Consider the following 25417-nt stretch of genomic DNA (forward strand, 5'->3'; position numbering starts at 1 on the left):
CTGCATTTTGGAGCCAGCAGTGGTCTTGTAGCAGGCAGCTCTTCCACACCTCTGAGCTCTGAGGAGCACAGAATAGGATCGAGTGACTCCTCCAACGTGCCAGTCAAAATCATTGTAGTCTTGTCACTCCTTGTGAGATAGTGACTGACCCCTGATGTGGCTGCTACATGCAGGGAGTTCTCCATCCTCACTGCAAAGCGTGGGGCAGTGGATGTGGAAGGCCATGGGGAGCACAGCTGTGCAGGGGGAGTTGGCCTTTTGTGTTTGAACACAGCTCTGCGTGTATGTGCCTATGCGTACACACACATATATACACACACAGACTCAGATTTTTATGTGTGTATATGTATATGCATATGCATACATACATACATATATGTCTCTTTTACACACACATACATCTCTTCTGCTTAAACTCTTCCCTTTAAAACATTCATAATGCGATTTTCCCCCTCATTGGTCTCCCAGTTTTTAGAGCTGCTCCTCCAAGTGCTGGCAACCACAAAGTAGACTTCAGTTTGCACCCCTCAGCTTTTAGGAGATGGTTTATAATTCTGTAATGCAGAACCTATGTCTCTATAATCCCGTCTTCCTCCTCACCTTCCCAAATCCTGCCTGAGGATGAGTAAAGCACAGTCACCTACCTAACTGTTCCTCGGTATAGGAGGTTGGGTCTATCAGAGATTTCAGCTCGGTGCTCTGCACTAAGTAACTCTTCAGCTGCGTCATCATCATCCGGATTTCTTGCAGCATCTCTGTGCTGGAGCTCTGCTTTGCCATCATCTCTAAACTGTACACTCGGTAGTCCCGCACCAGGTTGCCAAAGTATGAATCCTTGTCCTGTGCCAACTCTACTATCTTCTTCTGCAGCTTCCTGTCACTAGACAAAAAGACTGTGAAGACATTGGACAAGCTGGCAAAGGACAGCCTGTTCTTGGCCTTGTCCAAGATCACAGACCGTGTCTTTTTACCAGATGAACTACTCAGCATCTCCAGGTCATCCTCTGTGCTGCTGGTGGAGTAGGAGTCTGGCTCAGACGCTGATGCCTGAGCTACAGTGCTGCCTCCTGGGCCTTCCAGGGACGAGTGTGAACCTTTCAGTTCAGCTGAGCTGACAGATTTGCGGCCATGTCCTGATTCAGTCTTGGTGTTTGTGCAAGTGGCACCACCTGCCACTGTAGCTGGGCTTCTCTTGCACAAAGCCTGCGCCGTGGCAGTCTCTGCCACTGTTCTTTGCTTTGACTGGCAGGAGCTTGGGATCTTTGGTACCTGGGAAAGCCTCTTTCTTCTTGGTGGTGGGATAGGAGGTGACTTTCCTTGCTGAATAGCACTGCTTTGTATCCCAGGCATGTCCTCCTTCTTCTTTGCAGGTTCGGGCTTTGTTTCCTGAAATTGTGATACAGTCCTTTCGGGAACCTCCCCAGGCATTTCTACAGCCTTTTTGCACAGCGACCTTTTATCTTTGCTCTCTGTACTTGTGTCTTGTTTTTCTTCCGTCTGTTCCACTCGCAGCGTTTCACAACTTCCAGGCTTACCCACACAGCCCTCCTCTGAGGTCCTCTCACACAGCCGCCTCCGTGGGGGGACAGAGGGCTGGGAGCCCTTCTTGGGACTCACTGCCGAGGGCTCACTGACTGAGCAGCTCTGCTTCCCTTCTTCTTCTTTATTGTCACTGCCCACAATTTTCATTTCCTTAATGCTCTTTCCTAGTGGCTGAAGAAGCAGCTCGTTTTCTTCACAGGCAGTCATGGGGTCCTGCAGGAACTTCAGAGATTTCTGAATGAGAGCTTGAGAAGGTGGAGGTGGAGGGGGGCGGCGGGGAGACCTCCTTTCAGTGAGCGTGGTGGCAGGGGGAAGATTGGCACTCACAGGATGGCTTTTAGGAGGAGGTACATCCGGGGGAAAAGAATTACTGCACTCTTCTATAAAAATAGGATTCACGAACCACAGCCTGTCATTTCCTATTGACAGCTCAATTTCACATGAGCAGTGGTTTGTGCTGCTTGCAAAACACTGGGTAGATCTTAGGCTGTCTGCCTGGGCAGTGCTGAAAGCAGACTCTATTGCAGGGTGGGATAATGCCTCTCCTCTTCTTCTGTGGTTTAAGGAGGAATCCCAGAAATCTGTAAAAAAAAAAAAAAAAAGAATGAAAGAAAAGAAGAATGAAAAAATTCTGAGACAATTTTAGCTGCTACTGGTATGTAGAAGTCCTACTTTTTGTTAAAAGAAATGGTGCACAAGCTTTCACACCTCTGCACAAAACAGTGTGAAGAAAGGGTCGCTTGTTTTATGTGTGTGACATGCTTCAAACTAGGGGAAAAGCTCAGAACGGTGTCTTCAGCTTGCTTTGCCAGGGACCCATTCTCCTGTCGGCTGCACTAGCATTGGCCCCAGCCCATCACATGGAAGGGGGTGCAGGGCTGAGCTGGCCAGAGCCCTGGGCAGCACCTGCCTGCGACTCTTCCTAAAAACAAGCACCCCAGGAAAGCTCAAAGGAACTTCCAAAACAGAGCAAAGAAACTCTTCAACTAAAGCCAACATAGAACTCAGTGACGAAACGCATTCAGATAAAATCTCTACCTTGCCCACTGCATCCCCAAAGACAGGCCACCTCTTCCCGTTTTGCCCCCTGGTGCAGCCGTGACTTTTTATGGCTTCCTGCTTGCAGCCAGCAACACACTGTTGCTGGAAAAGCTGTCTTCTTTCCACTGCTGCCATGACCTGCTCTCTGCAGGGCCCTGCCTTTCCCCCTTGGTGCCCTGAGTCCACTGCTGGCCTTCCCTCCCTCTGACAGCGATCTGGTTCCCTGGGCCACAGCCAGCCGTCCCAGGGACAGGGACTGTTCCCTTTCCTCCGGTGGGTGCAGGGCAGGAGAGGCAGGCTGACTCCTCGCTGCCCCTCTGCTCCCTCTAACGAAGCATTTCTATAACATAGGCACACAGTAAGCCATGCACAGGTGAACTAAAAGGCTGTCCATTCCCATCAGGATTAAACTGCTGATTTAGCCTCTCTCTAAAAACTGTGATAGCCTAGGCTAGTGTCCATGGCTAATTTGGCTTTATAAGCATATCAGCATGTTTTCTTAGGGAGGTCTGAGGTTAGAACAGCTTTATTCTCTGATTTCCTACCATGAGAGGGAGGAGAACAAAGAAGCTTAAAATAAAGTGTTGCCAGGAACAGCAGAACACTTGACAACAGAATTCAGGAGTAGATGCACAGATGCAACTGCACTATATAATAGCATCACACTGCCAACTCCCTCACATTTGAGACTGTCTAGGGTATGATTTCCCTTAAATGCTCCAACTCTTGCTGGGTATCAGCAAATACAGGGCAGTGGCAGTTGCTTAAGTCAGAATATAATGCTGTGGAGTCTCATGGGCTGAGGAAATGGTGAGTAAACCACTCTACAAAAGGGAAGTTGGTTATTTTTCTCAGCAGTGGTCAGAATAAAACACTGTGATGGACAGGCAATGCTCCCCTCAGACTGCGAAGGACCATATGAGGTGGTCCTACCAAGGGTTACACAGCTACTTCGGAGAGGGCATTTCCCAGCCCAGCCACACTGTGTCATACAGAAGGAAATGCAGCTTGATCATCTCCTATTGCTGTCCTGGATCCTCCCTTAGCTTACACTCTAGGAGGGATAATTAAGCAGTTCTGTGAGGCTTCAGCACATCTGTGGTGGTATGTGCTCTTTGTGCGGTGCAATCACGCTAATTCTGCCAAAATGCCTTCTGTACCAGTGAGGTCAGGACTACAGGGCCTGCAGTACATCCTTTTTGACAATAATACATAACAGCCAGATCCCTCGTGGAACAATCCAGCTTGCAGGTAGACATCTTACTTCTACACCCTCAAAAACATGTAACTTTGAAATAAATAAAAAGCACTATACAAGAATTTCAAACAATGCTACCTTTCCTTTGGGAGTGCCACTTTGGGCAGCACTTATTGCTCGTGTACCCATTTGTACCCACAACATTTTGTTCAAGGAAGCAGTAAACATTAATCCATTAATTAAGCCTGTTTGACTTTACTGAGACAGCATGGCACTCCAAGAAGCTGGCATAACTTCCCAGGGAATCTTTACACAAAAGCAGGATTTCTTGTGTTGTCAGAAACTTTCCTGGCATGCAATGTCCTGTGACAAGCAAACCTCCAAGCATCACCACTTTTATGACCACCAGTGTACAGGAGAGGAAGAAGACTACAACCAATATTGCTTTGCTGCTTGTGCTTTAGTTAATCCTTCCTTTCAGAAATTGCTGGAGACTGTTGCCTGAGTCAGGATCTCCTCTGCTGGCTCAAATTAAGCCGAAGGTTGGAGAATCATGATATTCTTCATACATTTTAATCCAAATTTTTACACTTCTTATAATAAAATTAATAATAAGTTTGCAACGTGCTATCTCAAGTTGCAAAGTACCTTTCTTTAAGCAGTAAGTGCTGGCTGGATGCTCATACTCAAGGATGCTTTTACAAATTGGAACATATTCAAAATAGGGGATGCTAAATGTGTTAGAGGCAAATCCGATGGTCAAATTCAACAAAGCTCCCTGAACTGAAACCCGTGGGGTTTGCCCATGCCTTCTGGGAGGTACAATGCAGAAGATCCAAAAATAGATCCGTGAAGCCCCAGGGTGCTCTAGTGAGTATCTCTAAGTGAGCTAACTCTTCAGCTTTTACCATTGTTTTGCTGCTTTCAACAGCTGACGGAAAACTGAAAAGCAAAGTAGTATGAGAGTGGCTAACTGTAATTACTCAAGTGGAGAGTGTTAAATGGGAAGGAATAGGGATAATTCTTTTAGTTAACAGAACTGAATTTCCCAGCTCTGTAGCATTACACATCTGATCTAAAATTTGCTCATTTGGTGCTGTCACTAAAAATAACATTCCTTTTTGCATCTTATTAGCGTGAGGCGAGAGAACATGCTGGGACACTACATATTTCTCTACCAACTAGAAATCCTGCAAGAGAAAGCAGAAATATCAAAATTAAAATTTATCACATTTCCATCAGCATTACCCATACACATCATAAGGGGAAATTGCAAAAGTGTTTTCCTCTTTTCATATACCTCAGATGTCAACTACTTCCAATGTGTGTAGGCTACTCTTGAAAGGCTGTGCCATGCTTCCAGTGTTGAAAGCCCCAGCTTATACAGTGGGACTGTAGATCCCATGCCCTGCACAGAAGTCCAAGTGGAGGTTTATGTCCAAAGGGGCAAGAGACCTTTTTTCAGTGTGCTCGTATAAACATGAAGATCATAAGCATCTTCTCTCTTGCATTCAGGCCTCCTCAGTTATACTGAAGACAATAGTTCATCTATCCTCTAGTTGCACTGTGTCTGTGTGAGGCACCATGGTTCTCACAAGTCTGAGCAAAACTCTGGCTGCTTTAAGGGACTTACCTATCCCCAGACTAGAGATAATTTCAAGATCTTGAAAGCTACTGGCTTCTAATACTGCTTGTGGTAGCTTCAGGGTGAAGGGCAGCAAATCCCTGTAAAAAAGAAACACAGTGAAAAATCAACAAAAGGACAAACCCCACAATTGTTGAGAATTCCTAATTTTATTGTTGGTTTTCATGATTGAAGTGGCATGCAATTTCATCCCTGTTCTGCCAAGTCCTGGATGTTGTCAAAGGGAGATCTCGTGGCCAGTAAGGCATCATGTACATTGTGCCAGCCTGAGTTGCTCTGATTTCACAAGAGATCACCAGCTCCTGTGGCGATGCTTTGTGCCATGCCACTAGCTTAAACATTGCATTTTGCTTCCTCCTCTGGAAACAGCAGGAACGCCTCTCACCTCAGGGAAGGCCACAAGGGTTGAAATACCTTCCCATGAAAATTGAAGTGTTGCAAATGGTAATTATTGCAATTAGAAAAGCCATTCTTTTTGGTGTGGAGGGTATTTACAGTCCTTTTTCTTTCTGTTTACCCCTCTTTCCCTATCTTGCTTTCCCTTTTAAAAATCAGTGTAAGTGTAAGGCATGGGGACAGAGCAAGACACAGTGGGGTTAGGGAAGAAGGACTCCTCCTGGGGAAGGGTAACCTCTGGATGAAGAGACAGAAAAAGATGAAGTGCTACATGGCACTGAGAAAACATATCCCTCTACTCTCTGCTCTGAGACTTCAGACTGATTGGTTTCTGGAAAGATGTTGTATTTTCACTGAAAAAAAGATACAGTCTCTCAAAGGACGTTAGTTAGGTTTCACTGAAACGCACCCTAAATCGCAAATAATTTCATGGAACTCCTGGGTTGCCAGTGAACTGTTCAGGTTTGCCTCTTGCCCAGTGACAATTTGCTAAACCTGCTCCTACCTCAATTCCCGTTCTAACAAGGACTAGAAAAAACATTAACAGTCCCTAAAAGGTAGGAAGGAATGGTGCAGGATCATTTTACACATTAGAAAATCTAACAAAAAGTCCTGCAAACTGCAGGAAATTATTTTAGAAAATGCAGGCCTTGTGAGCAGGTGTTCTTTGCTACACAAATGCACACCCCAAAAATGCATATGACTGCAGACCTGGGGAGGACTGATCTGTTCACAGATGAAAGCAGGGGGACTATTTTTGCCCTTATTAACAGACACATATCTTATTGATGCACTGTGTACTGCAAGGGTTCTCCCTGCACCACTGAGCACTCTGTTATCATATTGTTTGACATACACTGATGTGATCCCAGGATTATTATTTTTTTTCATGGCAGATATCAGGTTTAAAAGAGGAAGAGGATCCATGGACACTCTGCTTGCTTTGTTTGTTGTTGTTATATGTATGAACAATTCCCTTATTTTTTTTTTTAATTATTATTATTTTTCAGTTTTGGTAGAAAAATAAGTCTAAAAATCAGGAAACATTAAGACATTACTCTAATAGAAAAAAACATCTGGTTTTATTCATGGGGTGGCAGCTTGCAGATAAACCATCAAGTCACCTGTTACTTACAGATGTTATTTTTGTGATCTAGGGTAAATCAACCAGGAAAGACTTTTGAGAAAAGCCCGTCAGCCGTGATAAGCTGTTTCCAGCTGTTTATAGATGACTATTTACTACAGCCCTGAGAACAGGCCTCTCCACTCACCATCACGGACAGCTCCTGCCAGAAAATGGTATGTCAGTGCATAAGCAGCTTTTTTATTACCTGCTTCTATCAGAAAATTATTCCCTATTTACCTTGTCTGTTGACAGTGACCTGAGAAATCATATGAACCATGTGAATGTGTATTTGACACTGAGAAGTAACATCTGTAACAGGAAATAACAGAAAAGCTTTTCCTTGTTTCTGAGACTCTTAAGGCATGACCTTTTCTGCAGGAAAGCAGAGGTGAGCATATTTTCTCTCCCACCAGCCATTTGACTAGAAATGCTCAATTTTTGTTTGTATATGGGCTCTTACTCGCTTTGGTAAGGCAGAAATCTTTATATGGGCCCAGGGTTTAATTTCTGCTCATTCTACAGGGTTTATACACATCTAGATGGCTAAATGTCTTTTCATTGATGAAGGTGAGACAGAGTGTGGTCCCTTGTGTGCAGGCAGGTGTCCTGGCCCAGCAGCATTGGAAGTCAGCTGGCTGCAGAAGCAGCCCTCAAAATAGAGTGAATGTTACCAGCTGGGTAAGCTGCAGCACACTGTGTCATACCATAGATAGACTGTTCCTACTCTGTGACCTAACCAAGTCACTAACATGACTGCCTTGTAAACATATCCTGAATCTGCTTTCCTCTCTTAAAGGGAAATACCTACTTTAAGAGTCATCTAAGTTTCTATAGAGGAGGTCAAAAGTTTCAATCCCACCCCAAACTAGGCCTGTTGCAACAGGAATGTTGTGGAGATATTGCTGCAGTGTGCTTGGCACAAACACACAGATTAGAGGACACTGCAGACACATAGTTATGCAGAGGGACTCATCAGCTGCTGATCAAACCTTGCCCTAATGAAAATGACCTTACAGGTCTTTCCCATCTCTGTGCCCGCTACGTTTGGTATTTCTGTACTGAGCAAACAAACAAGGTCTCTTCATTATTGCTTTATTTTATTTTTTAATTTTGGCTAAAGAACATAAATTGTTCCAAGACTACTCTCCTTGACAGGTTCCCGATAAGTGACTAAGTGCTCTGAGTCACCCACAGGCAACAGTCCGCTAGCAGGTTTGCTAAGTCCCTGCCAGGTGTGTGTGTATGCTTAAAGCTGCTTTAAATAAGAGATGGTTAATCCAGGACCCTTTTCCCTGCTCTCCTAGCCCTAGTCCAGTGCCTCAGTCCTTTGTGGGTGCAGCCCTACAGACCTTCCTCAGACAAAGCTTCCAGCTTCAGGGACTGCTGTGGTTATGGTGTGCCTGACTAGAAACTGGGTGGCCTAGCCTCATCAGAGATACTACTATCTGAAATAGCTCCTGCTCTGACAGGTTAGAGGAAACTGGAGGCAACAGCAGGGGATGTGCTGTGATTGGATATTGGGGAAAGGCAGTCCAGAGGGGAGAGTAAAGGGACCCCTCCATGGAAGCAATGAATCCAACTCACCTACTGACACAGTAGAAGGCAACCAGTTTGAAGACATCCTCAAATACAAGGACAGATCCTTCCAGATACAGGACTGATGAAAAACAAAAAAGACAGTCAGCAACAGTTTTCTTTGATCTGTATGGTGAAAAAAGCTGGTGGGTTTGGCTCACACATCTTGCATTCTGTGATTGTCCAGTATTTGCATGGACTAATATGAAGAAGCATAAAGAACTGGCTTCAGATGGCCAAACACAATGAGATTCTTCAGGGAAACACTAGAGAAGAAATGTCTCAGCCTGGCTTTTGGAATGACTAGCTCAAGATATTAGAGTATTGTGACAGTACTAGCAACAATGGGAAGAAAAAACCCTGGGTCACCTCCAAAGGGTTTATTACAAGTCCATCTGTCTCTAAGGATGTGCATATCCGCAATACATATGGGGCTGACCTTGTGACTCTCCATGCTGGAATCTGGTTTGGTCTGGATGGACAAAGTGCTTTGAAGAAAAAAAAATAAAAATAGAAATTACTGGTTCATTGCTACGTGTGTGGGCTCTGACCTGGGTCACGCAGGCAGTATGAGCACAGCCTATTTGTATCTCCCCTGTCTTCACCCTCCCATTGTGTTTTACAGCAACAGCACTTTCCTTTAAGTGGCAAAATGCAATCTACACTACATTACAGCTCTTCAAGATGACTCCACGCTATGGCATTGTGTAGCCCAAATCTTACACATTATAGAGCTTTTGGCTGCTAAGCTAGAAAAAATTCACCAGATGGTGGAGAAAATTTTGCATTGACCAATAACTCAAGGCAGAGAGAAAGAGATGGATCTGCAGAAGTGTCCATCTTTGCTTCAGCTTTACAGTCTCACGAATTGTCTGTGCCCGTATGTACACAACACACCATCACAAACAGAAATTGACAAGTTTAAGGAAATCTGCTGTGGATTCTCAAAAATGCGCACTTACTGGTGCTAGAGAACTGGAGCCCCAGAACTGCAACATTCCTGCCACAGGAGCACACTGGGAGTCCTTGGGGAGCAGCACCAGCTCACACCCACACAGCAGTGCCTGTAACTGCTCTGCATCTTCCTTCACTCTGTTTTCTAGACCACAGTTCAGAGCTGTGGACATGAAGCTCAGCTATCATGATTCAGCTTCCTCAGTCTGCCATGATTCACAGCCCTGTGAAACATGTCCAGCTCCTTGCCCGGCCTGCCTGCTTGTTTGTTCCCATAAAGCAGGGCCTCCAGTACCTGTGGGAAGGAGACATCCGCCTGGCTCTCCTCTCTCTTGGCTCTCTGCACTGGCTCTTGTTGTCCAGCCAGCAGAGAATCCCACTGGAAGGAAAGGCTCAAGCTTGTCTCTTGTTCAGCTTCACAGTTCATTCCCCAAACAAGGTATTTCCTCCTTTTACTTCTCCCTTTGTCCTACCCTAGGCCTGGCAGGTCGCTATTTTGGGCTGAATATACCGATGTGGGTATTTTTTAAAGAGGCACAGGCTGTGTAATTCTCAGAAGTCGTTCCTAACATCAATTTGTGTTGGATCAGCATGAACAGATCAACCTTAGTGTGTGCACTGATACCAGACTGCAATGTGGAATTTAACATGTACTTCAAGCAAAAAAATCTCTTCCCTTACTTTTCTCTCACAACTGGAAAAATAAATGTTTGGCAAGTTTTTTCTTCCTCCATAATAAGAATCATGTTTCAGTCAGGAATTTTCATTAAACATCTACCACGAACAATTTCTATAGTTTGAAATCCATCTGCTTCGAAGCTCTGACACAGGAAACAAAAATAAAGACAAAATCCAGTGCTGTTCCAGAGAATGAACCAAAACCCAAGAGTCTGAACTCACTCGAATCTCCAGCAATTAAATAAAGCCCTTTGTGCGGACGACGGTTTTAAGGGCTTTTTTTCTGTTAAGAACCACATGTTCACTTTGGCATCCTGAGCTGCAGGTGAAGGTTAGAGAGCAGCTGCACCTGTACATGTTTACGTACATGAGCAGATCACTTGGATTGGGACTAATGATTGTTTCTGTGCCAGGAAGCTCTGCCATTTGGGAGCTTGAATTTTGAATGAATTGGGAATGAACAAAAGAATATTAGTCTAAGCCCCTCAGTGTCAGGAGTATCCACACAGAAGCGCCTTGTCACTGTACAGCTACATCTCCTCCCATATATAGTTAAATAGCATAAAACACCACAAATCCCCAGAAACTATATAGGTAAAGCAGTTTAGGTACTGGAGCTTAAGGACAGGAGTTTTCAGTAGGGTGTATATAGAAACTGCAATGTTCTCAGTCTGCTCTGAGAGGTCATAGAAGGTAACAAAATCAAGTGTATTTGTCAGCAGGCTGGAATTCATCACACAGAGACCCACAGCTCTGCTGGGACATTTTGGGTGGCCTGCAAACAAGTAATAGAAAAACACTGCTTTAGATGGATCATTACTTAAAGTACTAGCACCACCAAGGCCAATACTCTGCCCAAAATTTATTCTGAACAATGAGAGTGTCAAGCAGCCTGTGCAGGACTACCATGGCCACTTGGACCCGCTCCCAGCACAGCACCCATAGGGAAAGCCTTACAATCTGCTGTGGGAAAGGTTTTCCTTGGGAGAAACCATAACGCTTTTTCCTTGACCTATTTTTATCTAGACACCTGCTAACTGCCAGCAGGCATCATCCTGACCGCTTTGCTGTTTGGTGGCAGATGATGGGTTTGGTATAGGAGCATCTCTTGTGGGAATGGTTGTCATTCACTTGTGGAAACCATTAGCTGGGTCCTGCTGCACGTTTCTGATTCTTGGAAAGATGCGGAAAATAGCAAGTTTGTACAGCTAAAAGGACTCTGCTGACTGTTGGGGACAACATATACCTCCCCCAGTACCACTACTGCCCTCAAGGCACCCTGCTCTGAGAAGACAGTCTGGAAGAGTTGCTTTTTTCTGGCTGTGGATGTGTTGTGGGTAGCTGGGGACATTTCACTGACATAAGCACTGCTACTCAGGGAGGGATCATGATGTTGCCATTTAAAGGAACTCATGACTCTGGCAAAATCTAAAAGCAGACACTTTTCTGCCAGACTGCTGTAATCCTGCTGAAAAATGCAGAGACAAAATTCACCTTTCTTGAGCCCATAAAACTTCACTCAGAGTACCCGAAGAGCAAGGAAATCTCTGTGTCTCACCAGAACAGTGGCAGGATGTCAAGAATATGACCAAAAGCAACAGAAAAAATAGGCTGGGTTCTGTGGGCCAAACATACTGCCACGGCATATTGTTTTTTACCTGATATTTAGAGGCCCACAGAAAAAAAGTCACCTTCAGGAAATAAAAGGGGAAGTGATTAGATCAACAGGCAATTCTGAGCAGTCTGAAACAAAGATATCAGAATTAACAGAATTTTTTTTTTATGGGTGATGGAAGCATTACTAATATGAATTAGTAGTTCACTGTTGACCATACTCTGTTTTGTCTCCTTGTGCAACTCAGTAAGTGAACAGGACATGGCCAGGTTATGAACTGCAATAAATACTTATGATTGTCTCATCTTTACTATACCAACATGATCTGAAGAGTGTCATCTTTAGGCACTAATGGGAACTGGCTTCATGTTTCCTTTACTTTTTAGATGTCCCTATCATTTCTCCATGCAGATGCTAATGCTTTTGAGTCACACTGTCCGTGAACATTCTGCTTTCCTTTCCTCTTGATTTTTCCCCACAGAACTGTGTTTGCTAGTCCTGTTGTTCTGGTCACATGGACAAAACACCCTGATTCCCATCTTCTTACTGCTTACATAGGCTCATGGGACCCAATTACATCAGCTTGTTCTTCTCTACTAGTGCTCTTAGTCCTATTCACTGTTTTTGATATCTGTATAATCCTGCAGAGACATCCGAATTCAAAGATATGAATTCCTTATTCTGCAGCACTTTTGTTGATAGTTGTGAGAACTCAGAAGTACTGCTTGGACAGGCTCTTATCTTTCCAGATTCTGGGAACTGTGACATTTGTCATCATGGGAGTGATTCCACTTGTCTATCTCTATTTTAAGATTTAAGATTGTAACTCCACAGTCTCCTAACTAGACTTCTCACTGGTGTATCCCTCCTTTGATATAAATCTCTGGCTTGATAACACAGTTGCCATGACCTTGCTTGCACTGGCCTTTGCAGTGAGCAGCGGCTTTGCTGCTGTTCTGCTGCCCTCAGCCCTTTACTCACTATGAAGATGGGATGCCTCCAAGACAGAGGTTACTGACTTTCTGCTTCCAGATGCTGCTGTTCCTTAGCTGTTGCACGGATCAGGTTAGCAGTTTCCTGTCCCTGGGTATTGTAATAGAGGACTGCAGTGACTACTGTAGCCCCAGGCTGTTGCATTTGTCGTGACACACTACATTCATCGTACCTGACACACTTTACAGAGATACATGAGAGCATGGCGTAATACCTTTTGGGTTATTGCTTCAGTTCCTGAGTGCATGCAAATCTCCTTCAGGCCCTTATTCATGCACTAGGCTGGTGGTGGTATTAAGAAAAAGACCTTCAGCTAGTTGGAGAGAAATTTTGAGTACATTGGAGGAAGTCCTTAAGGTATTTATGGTGTCCTTCTGCAACAGCTCTGTTTTTGAAAGTTCCTAGTATCTGTCCCTAACATTGTTTCTTGTATTATTTTTTTATGATCTTCTGAATGGTACTGTATGGCTTTCAAGTGTTGTGTTCTTGTAAACACTGTCACTGTTTTACCTGTTTTCTCAAGGTTTTTTCATTTCTTCTGTAATCTGATGCCTCTGCTTTTTTCATCTGAAGTCTAAGCTGTAGTTTCCTTCTACATTTGCACAGCTCTAGACTGTCTTGGACAACCCTGGTCCATTTTCTCTTTCTTGTCTTTCTTAGTGATTCTTTCATGAAACTCAGTTGTTTCTGTTTTTTCCCCTCATCAAGGAAGGGCAGAAACTTCCCTGGTTTGGACTTCTGCCAGAGTCTTCTGTTGTGTATGCAGCTCATGCTTTCTCATAGGATTTCAATTTTATGGTTTCCTACAGAGTTTAATATTTCTGGCCATGATGACAAAACCCACTGCTGGTGGCAGTTCCTGGGAAACTGAAGCTAATGAATTATGAAAGTGATAAAGTGTTAATGAGATTGGTTCAAGAGTGTAAGAGAAATCTATTTTTAAACTCTGTTTTTCACAAAATATAATTATAATGTGCAAAATGAAATTAACACCATTAAAGAAGATGCAAAACACAGGCTTTTGCACTCTTCTCAGGCTAGGGTTGACTGGAGAGGATGCTCAGTAGAGCTGACTGTTTACCTGAGCACCATGTGCATATCCTGGTGCTAAAAAAAAGGAACATCTTCACATCTAACAGCCACAGGGGTCTTGGGCACTCCACTGTGTTTTGGCTCATCCACATTCATCCAAGCAGATGGGCAGCATCTTGGTGTCCACTTAAATTGTGTGCCTTTAGTTCAGCATAAAATCCTGCTGCTGCCTGGTCTCGTTGCCTCTGCTGCAGGATGCTTGAGCAGGAATGTGTTACAGTCATCTCGCTGTTCTGTTTCTTCCTTATTGCAATTCATGTTTCAGCAGGGGTTGAGAGGGTGGCTCTCAAGGGTGCTTTCAAGCACAGCTAACCCAGCTAAAAGAAAAGTGCCACAGCTCCTTAGTGCTATCCTTACAGGTATCCATGTGAACAGTCCTGGCAGGCCCAAGAGCACTGCCAGCTATTTCAGGGGTTAAGAGCAGAGCTCAGTTTGGTGAATGGCTGTTTGGTTTCAAAGCAGTTGCCTGCCTTGTCAGATTCTCACTCTGCATCTCCTTTTTCAGTGCTCAAATAAGCACCTGTCTGTGGAAATTCCATACTTGGGTTTCCACTGTTTCTTCAGTCAGAGGCTGGGGAGATCCAGGACTTCTTCCCAGGACCAGATGGCAATGTGAAGTTTAGCTGGAGCTTTAGATGTAGCCACACAGGGTCTGTTTTCTTGCTCTCACACAGCAGGGATGAGGGAGAAAACATGGCCTTTCTCAAATGTTGAGAACTCCCATGTTGAGAGGGCTCCCAAGTACACCAAGGGGAGCAGGATGACACATTTGACTGGCACGGTCCCTGCTGTAAGCAGCTGAACACTAGGGGATCATTGCTGGAGAAGTCACATTTTCCCAGGTAATTCAGCATCCACCTGTACATTACAATGGCATTACATGCCCAGCATGGTGATTCAAACTGTCAGGGCTCAGGGCTATGGCTGACAAGACAAACTGAATATAGGTACTTGCAAGTTGCTCTCAGAAGGCAAATTTATCTGGTAAAACTTTGTGAAGTAAATGAAGTTTTCAGATATTAGAGTCTCCCCTGTGCCTCATGTAACAGGAAAACAATGCTGTGATTTGAAATTCTGGAGGTTTAGATCTTAGCAACAATTTCCAGGTTGCACAGATAACCCTGAGAATCAATCCTTATGTGAAATATATATGCTATCAAACCATTTTTTTCCATTTAATTTGGAGAAAAGTTTATTTCTCTGGCTCTGAGATGAAGTTGAGGTTAATCATACAGAAAAAAGTATGATTTCTGAGCATTTTAAGGGAAGCCATCCAGTACCCACATGCATGAGAGACTTCAGCATCAGAGACTTCCAGAACAACTTTACGAAACTGAGTGATGAAAGGGGCTAACCCTCTGGCAGAGGTCAATAGGGTGGACAATAAAAGGAAAAAATGATATTTCTGCTTCCAAGAGCTGTGATCCCACATAGTTGCCAACCTCACTGAAGAAGACCTTCTGATTCCCATTCTTCTGAGCAGGACAGATTGTGAAACCAGGACATACTCTCACTGCCTTCAAGAGTCCTACTCAAAGGTCAACATATGAGGTCCTTACTGCCCTCATTTTACTTTTAGCAGTATCTTATTTACCTCATTTACAAGTCTAAACTCTTGTTTATTAAGCTCTTTAAGATCTTCAGATAGCAAACACTGTCCAAGGACAAAAATTATAAGTTGTTCCAGTTTAGCCACTAAGACAAGGGCATTGGTATTATGGGTAGTGATGTAGAGTAGCTGTCTTAAAACCAGTAAGCTTTTTGGGTTACGTTGAAGGTACTAAGCAGAGCAGGGTAAGACAATATTATCCTAGAACAGCACGCACAGTCTCTAGCTCTGATTACACACAGATTTTGCATTATGCCTCTTGGGAGCGAAAAATAAGGCAAAAAAGCCCCAAAGGGAGGGTTAAAAAAGCTAACAAGACCCTGAGGCCTTCTTTCCAACAGGCTTTCCCTACAATCCTATTGGTTTAAAGCCTAAAGTAAAAATGAAAATGGTTGCCCGGAGAGAGGGGAGGTAACTCTTGAAGATGAGAGTTTAAAAAAAAAAAGAAAAAAACCCCACACACTATAAGCAACCAGAATGTTTCCAAAACATCTTGTAAACCACACAGAAGCCTGGCACTGTTACATCTTGAAAAAAGCAGCTGCACAAGTGTCTTACATTTTAGAAGTGCTTTATGTTCTAAAATAAGCAGTGCATCAAAGTGATGTGGAACAGCTCAAATGAGACTTTCTGCTTTCCTTGTGCACATCTGCATTTAGAAGAGAAATTATGAACTTGCACAACAGGTTATAAAATGTGTCCTCATATGGTGTTTTACAATACACCCCAAGCCCTCGGTCGCTGTTCTTGCCAAACCAAGACTCTGGGCTCCTACTTCAGTGTAGTCTCCTGCGTGGGAACTCCTTGACACACAGTTTTCAGGGTTAATAATGATGGGGGTAACAGAAATTTCATCCTTGGCAGGCAGACTGACCTTGGGAAGGTGTCTAGGTTAGACATTCTTAGGGGAGTCAAAATCTTGCAGCCTTTATCTCCAATCAAACCGCAGGCAGTAGACCAGACAATGATAATGTCTCCTGTGTCCTTGTAACAGCCCACGCAGAGGTGGCCTTTGGCCTTGCACTGCTGGTGGAAGCAGATGAGATCCAGCAGAAAGCAACAACAAAACAGCAGTCTTTGAGCTGGTGGGAGGGCTGGGGCAGAGCTGCCCAGTTATCTCATGCCATGGAGTGGACTTGCTCGATGGTAGGTTTTTCATGCTGAGAAGCTTCATAGGTGACAGTAGATTTTTCTTGCTAATGAGAAACTTGCATAAACAAGGGAAATTAGCTTGTGCTGAGCCCTCGGTGCTGCAGGTAGATTGTTATCTGTGTCTGAGTGAGGCTAATCTGAAGATAACTAGGGTAGCTCTACAACTTCAGAGCTGTTGTACAGACACCATCAGCAGCAACAGGAACCACATTAAAAGATAACATTTGTCAGTCTACCCTCCTTAATAGCAAGGCGTCTAACACATTGAACAGGAGTTATTTACTATGGGAATATAGGACACTAGCCTGCATGCCCAGAGGCCTCCTTATATGCAATTGAACTGCTTAAAATTTGAACCTCAAGGGTAACTACATATTCAGCTTTTCCAGCCCCTCCTGCTAAAAATACACAAACTTTTATTCATTGACTGGCTAATACTTGAAAAAAGTAGTCCTGGACATGTTCTGCTGCTGAAATGTATGATTTGCTTAATTGAGATGGAATCAGCCATTTTTAGCGAGAGAATGGAAGAGGAATCTTCTCTCCCAAGGGCTTTGATAACTCTTGTTATTCTTTCCAGCACATTTCTGCTTTTTTCAGGGTAGTCAGGCCCAGAGCTGAGAACGGTTTCTTACTTTGCCTCACACACTCCATCATGCAACAATAAAGGAAAATACGCCTCTGAAGTAAATCAGTAAAATTGGCTTCCCTTACAGTACGGCAGTGGACTTGCCTGTCAGGGTACACAGAAAGCATACCAAAAAAGTCTGAATAGTAGTGTTGGTACCTCAGTGCTGAACAAAGTGCTGGGCAGGCAAAGGGCCTCTCTGCCGCCCAGTAAATACAGTGCTGGTCGGGCTTGTTCAGGGCTGGTGGTGTGCAGCTGGCTGAGTCCCTTCAGCAACCTGTGCCTCAGCTCTCAGGCTATAAAATGGGTGCAATGACACTGACTTCTTCGGGAAAATTCAGCTGAATTCATCTTGGCAGGGAGGGGAAGGGGCAGCTCCTCAGCACGTCACCAGTGATGCTCTGCCATGAGGAGGTTGGCTGCTATGGGACATTTTGGCCACAGTTTTGCACTGACCTCCTTCCCATCCTAACAGTGCTTGCCTCCTGCCTGCAACCTCCTCTCCTTGCACCACAAGGCAGCCCTGGGCTCCTGCCTCTGTGGGCAGACTCCTTTTTGGCTTCTCCCAGAGCATCTCAGAGGCTCACACAGTCATTCAGCACTACAGGATGTGACCCCATCCTTGGCTGCCTACAGCCCCCCTTTGCTCTGTTCCCAAACCTCTGTCTCCCAGTTTGCCACCCACCCTTTGCAAAGTCACCAGCTGTCCCTTGACCCCCACGTCACTTTCTTCTCCTTTCCAGGCTTTATTTCAAATAACCCAGCACATGGTAGCACCTCTAAGGAAGCACTGCCCTACCATACCAACCTGCTTTCACACCCCCACATCCAAGCTATTCCCTGCTTCCCAGCCATAATCTGCATGAGGGAGAGGAACACAGGGACCAGAAGGACATGGGTGCGTGGACACACACAGATGGCAGATGAGAGATGGTGAGAGCACTTCTCATGACAGCGGTATCAGCACAAAGTTACAGCCTGAACTCACCTACAGCCTGGCTCCTGCCTCTACTAGGGACAGTGCCCACACCCTGTTCCATCTACTTTACTTGTGCTTATGAGGCTTCAGTAGTCTAACTGCTGCTTACTGGAACTATTGATATTTTTGCCTTACATATAATTTTTTTTCAGTAAAATAATATTATACAGTAAACCTGAAGCTGAAGATGCTTAATGAGCTTCCTAGCTGGTAGACAATTCTTCAGGGCAGTTCATGAGATGGTTGCCAAGGCAGTCCCCTCTTTCTCTGCTTATCGCTGAACAGCGGCAAAGGGTATTAAAAAACCCCAACCAAACACCTTGATCTTTTCACTCTGTAATGTCAGGTTTAGTCTCTCATCTATTCAGAGGAAATCAGAGCTATAAATAGTCCTGCCCTGCTTTTCATGCCTTAGTTTACAGTATTAAGAATTCTTTTTTCTGGTGCTGAAAGCTGCAGGGTTTTCATTTAGGGAGGCCAACTGTTTTGGTTAAAGTGACCATTGAAAAAGAACTATGGTACCATTACAGTGATAACAGAAGTAGCCAAATGTACTTTCTGATGGGCCCTTCTGCCTGCACCCTGACAAGTCAGAGGTTGTCTCAAGAGGTTCAGTTTGGAAGGAAGGAACGTATATTTACTCCTTGGACTGTCCTATTTCAACTGAAAAGTCCCTTCAGCACCTGTGCAAAGACAGTCCAGGAAGCTCGCAGTGCTATTAACTCCACATGATGAAGTCTTATCTCAGCTTACAGCAAGCTCAGCTCTGCAATATGCCAAGGGGCACATAATTGCCTCTATAGGACACTACTGGGCCTTTCCAAGGATGTTGAGATACTTCATATGAGTTACTTCAACTGGAAATCTGCACTGATTGAATAGGCTGACCACATTCCCTCCTTTCCCCCATACACAATATATCTACCAATGAAAGGAAGGTTACGGTTTTTGGGGATATCACAGGTGAGACACTAACCCAGGAAATAATTATGTTCTATTTATTTTTTACCACCATCCCTCTTTAAATCTTAGCAGTATTTCTCCCACAATCTGGGTGTTAGTGAATAAGAACTGCTTTTACTGCTCTACTAGGACATCACTTTTAAGAACTGCTCTCTGCCCTGAGCTTGCCCACAGTCTGACTCAGTCTCACTGGCTGGTTGCCTTTCATGGGATTATTCAGGCTGGCAGGGACCCCAGGAGGTCTCTAGCCCAAACCTCTGCTCAAAGCAGGGTCAGCCATGAGGTCAAACCAAGTTGCTCAAGGCTTCATCCAGCCCTGTCTTGAAACCCTCCTATGAAAATCTGCAAGTGCTACCCAAATAAATGCCTTTATCTTTGAAGTCAGTGTCATGAATAGCAGCACATACTTCAGTTCATTCACTTTAGCTATGAAGTGAAAGATCCCATCTTTCTGACCTCTGTCAGTACCACAAATTTCCACCTTTTCCATCACCATTCCAGTTGTCCTGGTTTTGGCTGGGATAGAGTTAATTTTCTTCTTAGTAGGTGATATACTGCTATGGTATGGATTTAGTATGAGAATAATGTTGATAACACACTGATATTTTAGTTGTTGCTAGGTAGTGCTTAGTCTAAATCAGGGACTTTTCAGTTTCCCGTGCTCTGCCAGTGAGGAGGCGCACAAGAAGCCAGGAGGGAGCAGAGCCAGGACAGCTGACCCGAACTAGCCAAAGGGATATTCCATACCATAGAATATCACGCTTAGTATATAAAGCTAGGAAGAAGGAGGAAGGAGAGGATGTTTGGAGTGATGGTGTTTGTCTTCCTAAGTAACCATTATATGTGATAGAGCCCTGCTTTCCTGGAGATGGCTGAACACCTGCCTGCAGATGGGAAGAGGTGAATGAATTCCTTGTTATGCTTTGCTTGCACACACGGCTTTTGCTTTACTTATTAAACTGTCTTTATCTCAGCCCATGAGTTTTCTCATTTTTACCTTCTGATTCTCTCCCCCATCCCACTGGGGGAGAGTGAGCGAGCCCCTCTGTGGTGCTTAGTTGCTGGCCAGGGTTAAACCATGACACCGATTCAGAAGGGATCCAAAATAAGTGCAATTAAAATTAATTTTAAAAATAGGAGATTGTTTTCCTGTAGGTTGCTTTCCTATATTTTCTGTTTTCTGAGTCTTTAAGAAATTTTAAGGTTACACTTCAAGTTTTTCTCTGCAATTTTTACGGTTATCTCTCTTTCTGAAAAAAAAAAATAAAATAAAATAAAAATTCTGTCTGTCTTCATTCTACTCCCTGGTTCCAGCAGGCTGAGTGTTAGCAAAAAGACTTGCAAAACAGAGGAAGCTATTGCAAGAGCTGCCAACAGTTCCACAAAAATATTCATATCACAAAGTTCATCTGCACAACTGACCACTCTCATTGAAACAGCTAAAGTGTGAATAGGCTGCAGTAACTGAGCTATCCTCCCATTTTTTTCCCATGACCTCACTCATCCAGTACTTCAGTGCAGTTCATGTGGGAAAATACCACCTGACCATGCTGTGCCATGTTAGCAACGAGGACTTGAGTCTCTGAATTTGTTAATCCATCAGCAACAGGTATTAAAAGAAATGTTAACAAAATAAACCAGCAAAATCTGCCATAATGGACCGTATCTGGCTATAGCGGCCAGGGTGCCAGCAGAGTGCAATAGGCAAGTCCATTATCAGCACGTGAAGATGTCTAATACAACAAAGAGCATCTATTGAGTGGTTCCTAGCCAATATGGCTCCTCTTCTCTGTCTTGTGCTCCCTTGCTGAGTGCCTTCACATAGTGCTCGGACCTACCAACCCATGCAGGGACACAGGCAGGAATTTGTATCCCTTGCATCTGAGTTCTGCCATCATGCCAAGCGTGCTTACAGCCCTCACCTCAGGCTGGCTGGGCTGTAAAGACCAGGGCTTTCAGCAGCCTTGTTTAGAGCTAAGTCTGCAAAGATGAACAAAGTCCATCCCCATGTTACTCTAATGTCCTTCTTTAAACATGCTGCTGTCTGATTACTGTTGTTTAATTACCATCTGTTACTGCTACAGGACAGTCAGAATGCCTGCACATGCCCTTTTTATCCTGTGCAAATGGCATTAGCCTATAATAAAAAAAATAATTCCTCCCATGTGTACTTGGGAAGGAGGAACGGAAATGTAGATGTGGCTGGAGTAATGTGGTAATGACGGACAAATTTGGCTTTGATAATTAAGCTTGCCTTCACTGTGTTAGACTGCACCTATTTGGGATTATTAAGGCAAGAAAGTAAATTGTGAAATCTTAGCCCTTAAATAATGTCTTCCCTTTTCCGATTGATTTCATCTTTCCTAAAATCCAATGTGCAAAGAAACACATTTGCTCATCTGAATTGCTGTTTTTACTCCCTAGCAAGGCCTGCCTTCCTGCTGCCTCTAGACCTGGTGTAACTCTTCCTTCTGTCCTGATGGGCAGAGCTCAGTGGGTGGTGGATGTACAAAATGGTCATGTCCTCATGAACTTTCACGGCAAACGGTTCTCCTTTGGTAAAAGCAGTTAGAGAATTAACCAGGCAGGTAAACTGCTGCTGGGTGTTTTACTTGAGTTGTGGTCTTTTCCTAAATCCCTACTGTCTGTCTCAAGCATTTTGTATCAGGCTCCAGCCTGCACTTCGTGAGCTTGGTCTAACTTTAAGAAAGGCCAAATTAGGTGACCAGGGCAGGACACTGGATTTCTTTATCAACATCCTTCTTGCTACCAGGCTTGCAACTTTGCAGCAATACTCAGTGATTGCTCTTAAACTGTTTTGGAGTGCAGTAATTGCCTTTATGTTTTCTGTCAGGGTATATTGTGGGTCCTTACCACAAGCCCATACCATATAACCTGAAGTACAGCTGCTATCCATAAACCAGAAATTGAGTATAATCTACCATGTCCAATGGCACCATGTCTCATCTTTCAAAGGTGGTATTAATTGTGATCTGGACATTTTTGTATTACTTGGAGAGAATTTATTTTGGCTTTCCTATTTGAATGTGCTAAGGCTATTTCAAGACCTGTTATGCCCCAGCTCATTCAGTGTTTGTCTCCAGAGAAGCCAGGAGGGTCAAAGCAGGCAGAGTTTTAATTTAAATCTCAGAATTTTCCTGTAATAAACAAAATAACCACACTGCAGACAAGGCTTTGCTACAAAGCCCTCCATCAGCTGTGCACTCGTTGATTTTGGGGGTCCAACTCAGCCTTGGCCCAGCACATTGGAGGAGATGCTTCTGACCAGCCTGGCAGCAGATTGTCCCACATGGATACAATTTAAATAAGTAACAAGGACAACAACTCCACAACATGGGCTCATGTGAACTGCCTCATGAGTCTAAATCTCCAAGCAAGCAAAGCCACCCACAGTGATGGAGGCAGGAGCATGTACAAGAGCAGACACCTGTGGCAGGATCAGGCCAGCCTCAAATTCCTTAGGACATGAGCCTGAGTAGTTCAGTGCTTACTTGACAAATCAATTCCATATTTTTTTCTATAAAAATTTCAATTAATATAAATAATATGTTCTTTATTCTGTGCGATTGCAGACATTTCTGCTGTTCAGCATGATTTTGCATATTTGGAAAGGAATCACATCCTCTTTGTGGTACAGAAGAGTTTGGAAAACAATTACTCCATATTGTGCACCAAAGCATATATGCATGATTCCTGAGATGTATATGGTCAACTTGTGTTTCATGAAATCACATTATCTTCAGCTGTAATTCAGAAGATTTGCCAGAAAAAAGGAAGTATTACACTCAGTATACGGTGCTAGAGCATTCTTCTGTTAAAGGACTTTACCCTCATGGCCTGTGTCTTCATAACTCTGTGAAACTAAAAGCAACCGTCACTGCCTGCACCAAGTTGTCTATCCCACTCAGATGCTTCTTTCAAGCTCTCACCATATGTTACTTCAAACATGCACATTTATTTGAAACATCTGATTCTTTTCTTTTTAATACTGCTGCAATGTCACTGATGCCAGTGGAATGATACATGTAAAGGGCAATGAGAATTGGGAGCTGAGGTTACAACTGGTATGCCGAGAAGAGCAAAGGGTACAAGTCAGCTGAGGAAATGGTGCTCAGTTTTTGGGGTAGGTGAGGGTAAGGTTCCATTTTGGGATGAAGCAGAAGTAAGGGACAACTTTCAGAACTGAAAGCGCTCAAAGTAGTTGAGATTTTAGCAGAGTGTGAGAGGTACCTCCCAACACTGCATCTCAAAATGGAAGGAATCTTGTAACAAGCCTTTGTTCTGGGAGATTCCCACTGTTCTGAGTAAGAAGTAAGGGATCCTTCAGACCAAGAAGCAAAACCACAGAGATCTAAGGCTCTGAAAGTTTCCAGGTTTCTCATCTTTCTAATGAACCACGTGCTATCTGCTGTTGGGTCTCTACCATACCGGCTGCTGTGACCAGACTTCAGCCTTCCTGTCTCTGGAGGAATTACAACCAAAGATGAAGAACCAGAAGAAAGATTTTAAAATCCAATCTCTTCATTCTCCCGTTTTATGATTCCAAGATCTTCTTCACAGAACAGGTGAAAATTCCCCATGAAAAATGGGAAGAGGTTTAATTTCCTGAACCTCTGATCTAGTGGGTTCTTTGGGGATTTCCATTTAAAAAAACCCACAATTAAATCCGGTCTTCTTGTCAGAAAATTATACTTCCCTAAATATTTCATCAAACCTCGACAAAGCAGACCTGATATGGGGAAAAGAAAAACAATGATCCACCATTATTTGGCACTGCAATGCTAGGAAGCTTCTGGGTTTTTTTTCTGCTTCTTTGAATGGCCAGCTATATATGGGTATCAGGGGCTGAGCAGCAACCTCTGTACCATCATTCTGATACTGGGGAAAACCGCTTCAGAGACTCTCTGAAAAGTAGGACAGGATGAAAGCAGCTTTTTACAAACAGCTGAGCAGGAAAACTTCCTGTTTAAAGATGCATATGGTGAAAGTAAGAGATGGACATCACAGTAGAGATAGCACAGAGCCATCATGTCACCCCTAAGGATAGCGCATCCTTTGTGTCACTTGTGAAGCTGAGATTGCACTGATGAGAAGGACAAGAGGCAGCTGGCAAGGTGCTCCAAAATAGTAAGCTGGGATGGGTTGCAACTTGAATTTTAGCTGGAAAGGAGGATCTCCACGTATGTCAATGCAAATTCAGCTTTCAGTTGACATCTGCATGTATCAAGTCTGTCAAGTTGAACAAGCTGAAGGGAGGTAACAGGGAGAACACGTTCCCACTTCTTCAAAACCTTTAGGAGGAGTCAGCTCTCACAGAAGGAGATAAACAGCTCTCTGTGGGGCATATTACACAGATTGTTGCTCATGTGTCAACTCAGAAAGGAATTACTAGGAGAAGGCCAGCACAACCAAAGCTTCTTGTCCCCAGTATAGCTCTGAAGGGGGGTTCTCAAATAGCAGGGAAATTACAGCTCCTCCTTTTGAAGGGCACTGGAAGGACACCAGCTCTACTGCATGCAGACTCAAAGAGCAGGTAGCTATCGGGATTCACCTCCCTGTTTGCCACGCTCAGTGGCAAGCTGAAGCCTTCTTTTAGCAGGACTTTCTGAAGTTAAAGACTAGATGTCTGGAAAAACCCTGCCGGTCTACACTGGTCCTCAAGCTATGCAGCTGGTGTGCTTTACACACTCTCAGGAAGTGTAACACCTAACTTTCAACAGACTTGCATTCCACAGCAAGATAAGGTTTCCGGGGGACTCAGAGGTTTCCAACCCTGACACTTACAGAATACCAGAGAAGAGTGAAGGGCACTTCATTAAGCTAAGGCAATCCAGACGTACCAGGGTACTTCAGCAAGGAAACTAATTCTAGTCTTAACCCCGTTAAAGCATTTGGACAACATATACTTTTATTTCCTAAAAAAGTTTAGAAAGCAGTTGGAGTAATGCAGAGACAATAAACCAAAGCTAATGTATTAGGTAACTCCGAGACACAGAACATTTACCATCTCCCCTTGTACTAGATATAGTCCTTTTGCTTTACTGACAGGAATTCAATTTCTTCGCAACTCAAAGGCCAGGCCACTTACCCTAAATGAGAAAGGAAGCAAAAGCATGACCATTTCTGTGCTCAGTGTGTTCCTGTCAAAAAGGTGTGGGATGGAGAACTGAGAGACTTTCTACAGTTCAACACTGACAGAACTCAAGCTAA

General features: G+C 43.9%; 1 protein-coding gene across 1 annotated transcript in view; it reads right to left on the bottom strand.

Annotated features, from left to right (window-relative positions):
- LOC102048716 (ras and Rab interactor 3) overlaps window positions 1–25417 on the bottom strand; it is a 175240-nt gene that overhangs the window by 17695 nt on the left and 132128 nt on the right. The window contains exons 21-23 of the mRNA XM_055715960.1: window positions 8533–8605; window positions 5415–5506; window positions 645–2123 (exon numbers count right to left, since the gene is read on the bottom strand). Of these exons, the coding sequence (XP_055571935.1) occupies window positions 645–2123; window positions 5415–5506; window positions 8533–8605 (1644 nt within the window). The remainder of the gene's footprint in view (window positions 1–644; window positions 2124–5414; window positions 5507–8532; window positions 8606–25417) is intronic.

This window comes from Falco cherrug, chromosome 7 (assembly GCF_023634085.1).
Source record: "Falco cherrug isolate bFalChe1 chromosome 7, bFalChe1.pri, whole genome shotgun sequence".
Taxonomy (NCBI): Eukaryota; Metazoa; Chordata; class Aves; order Falconiformes; family Falconidae; genus Falco; species Falco cherrug.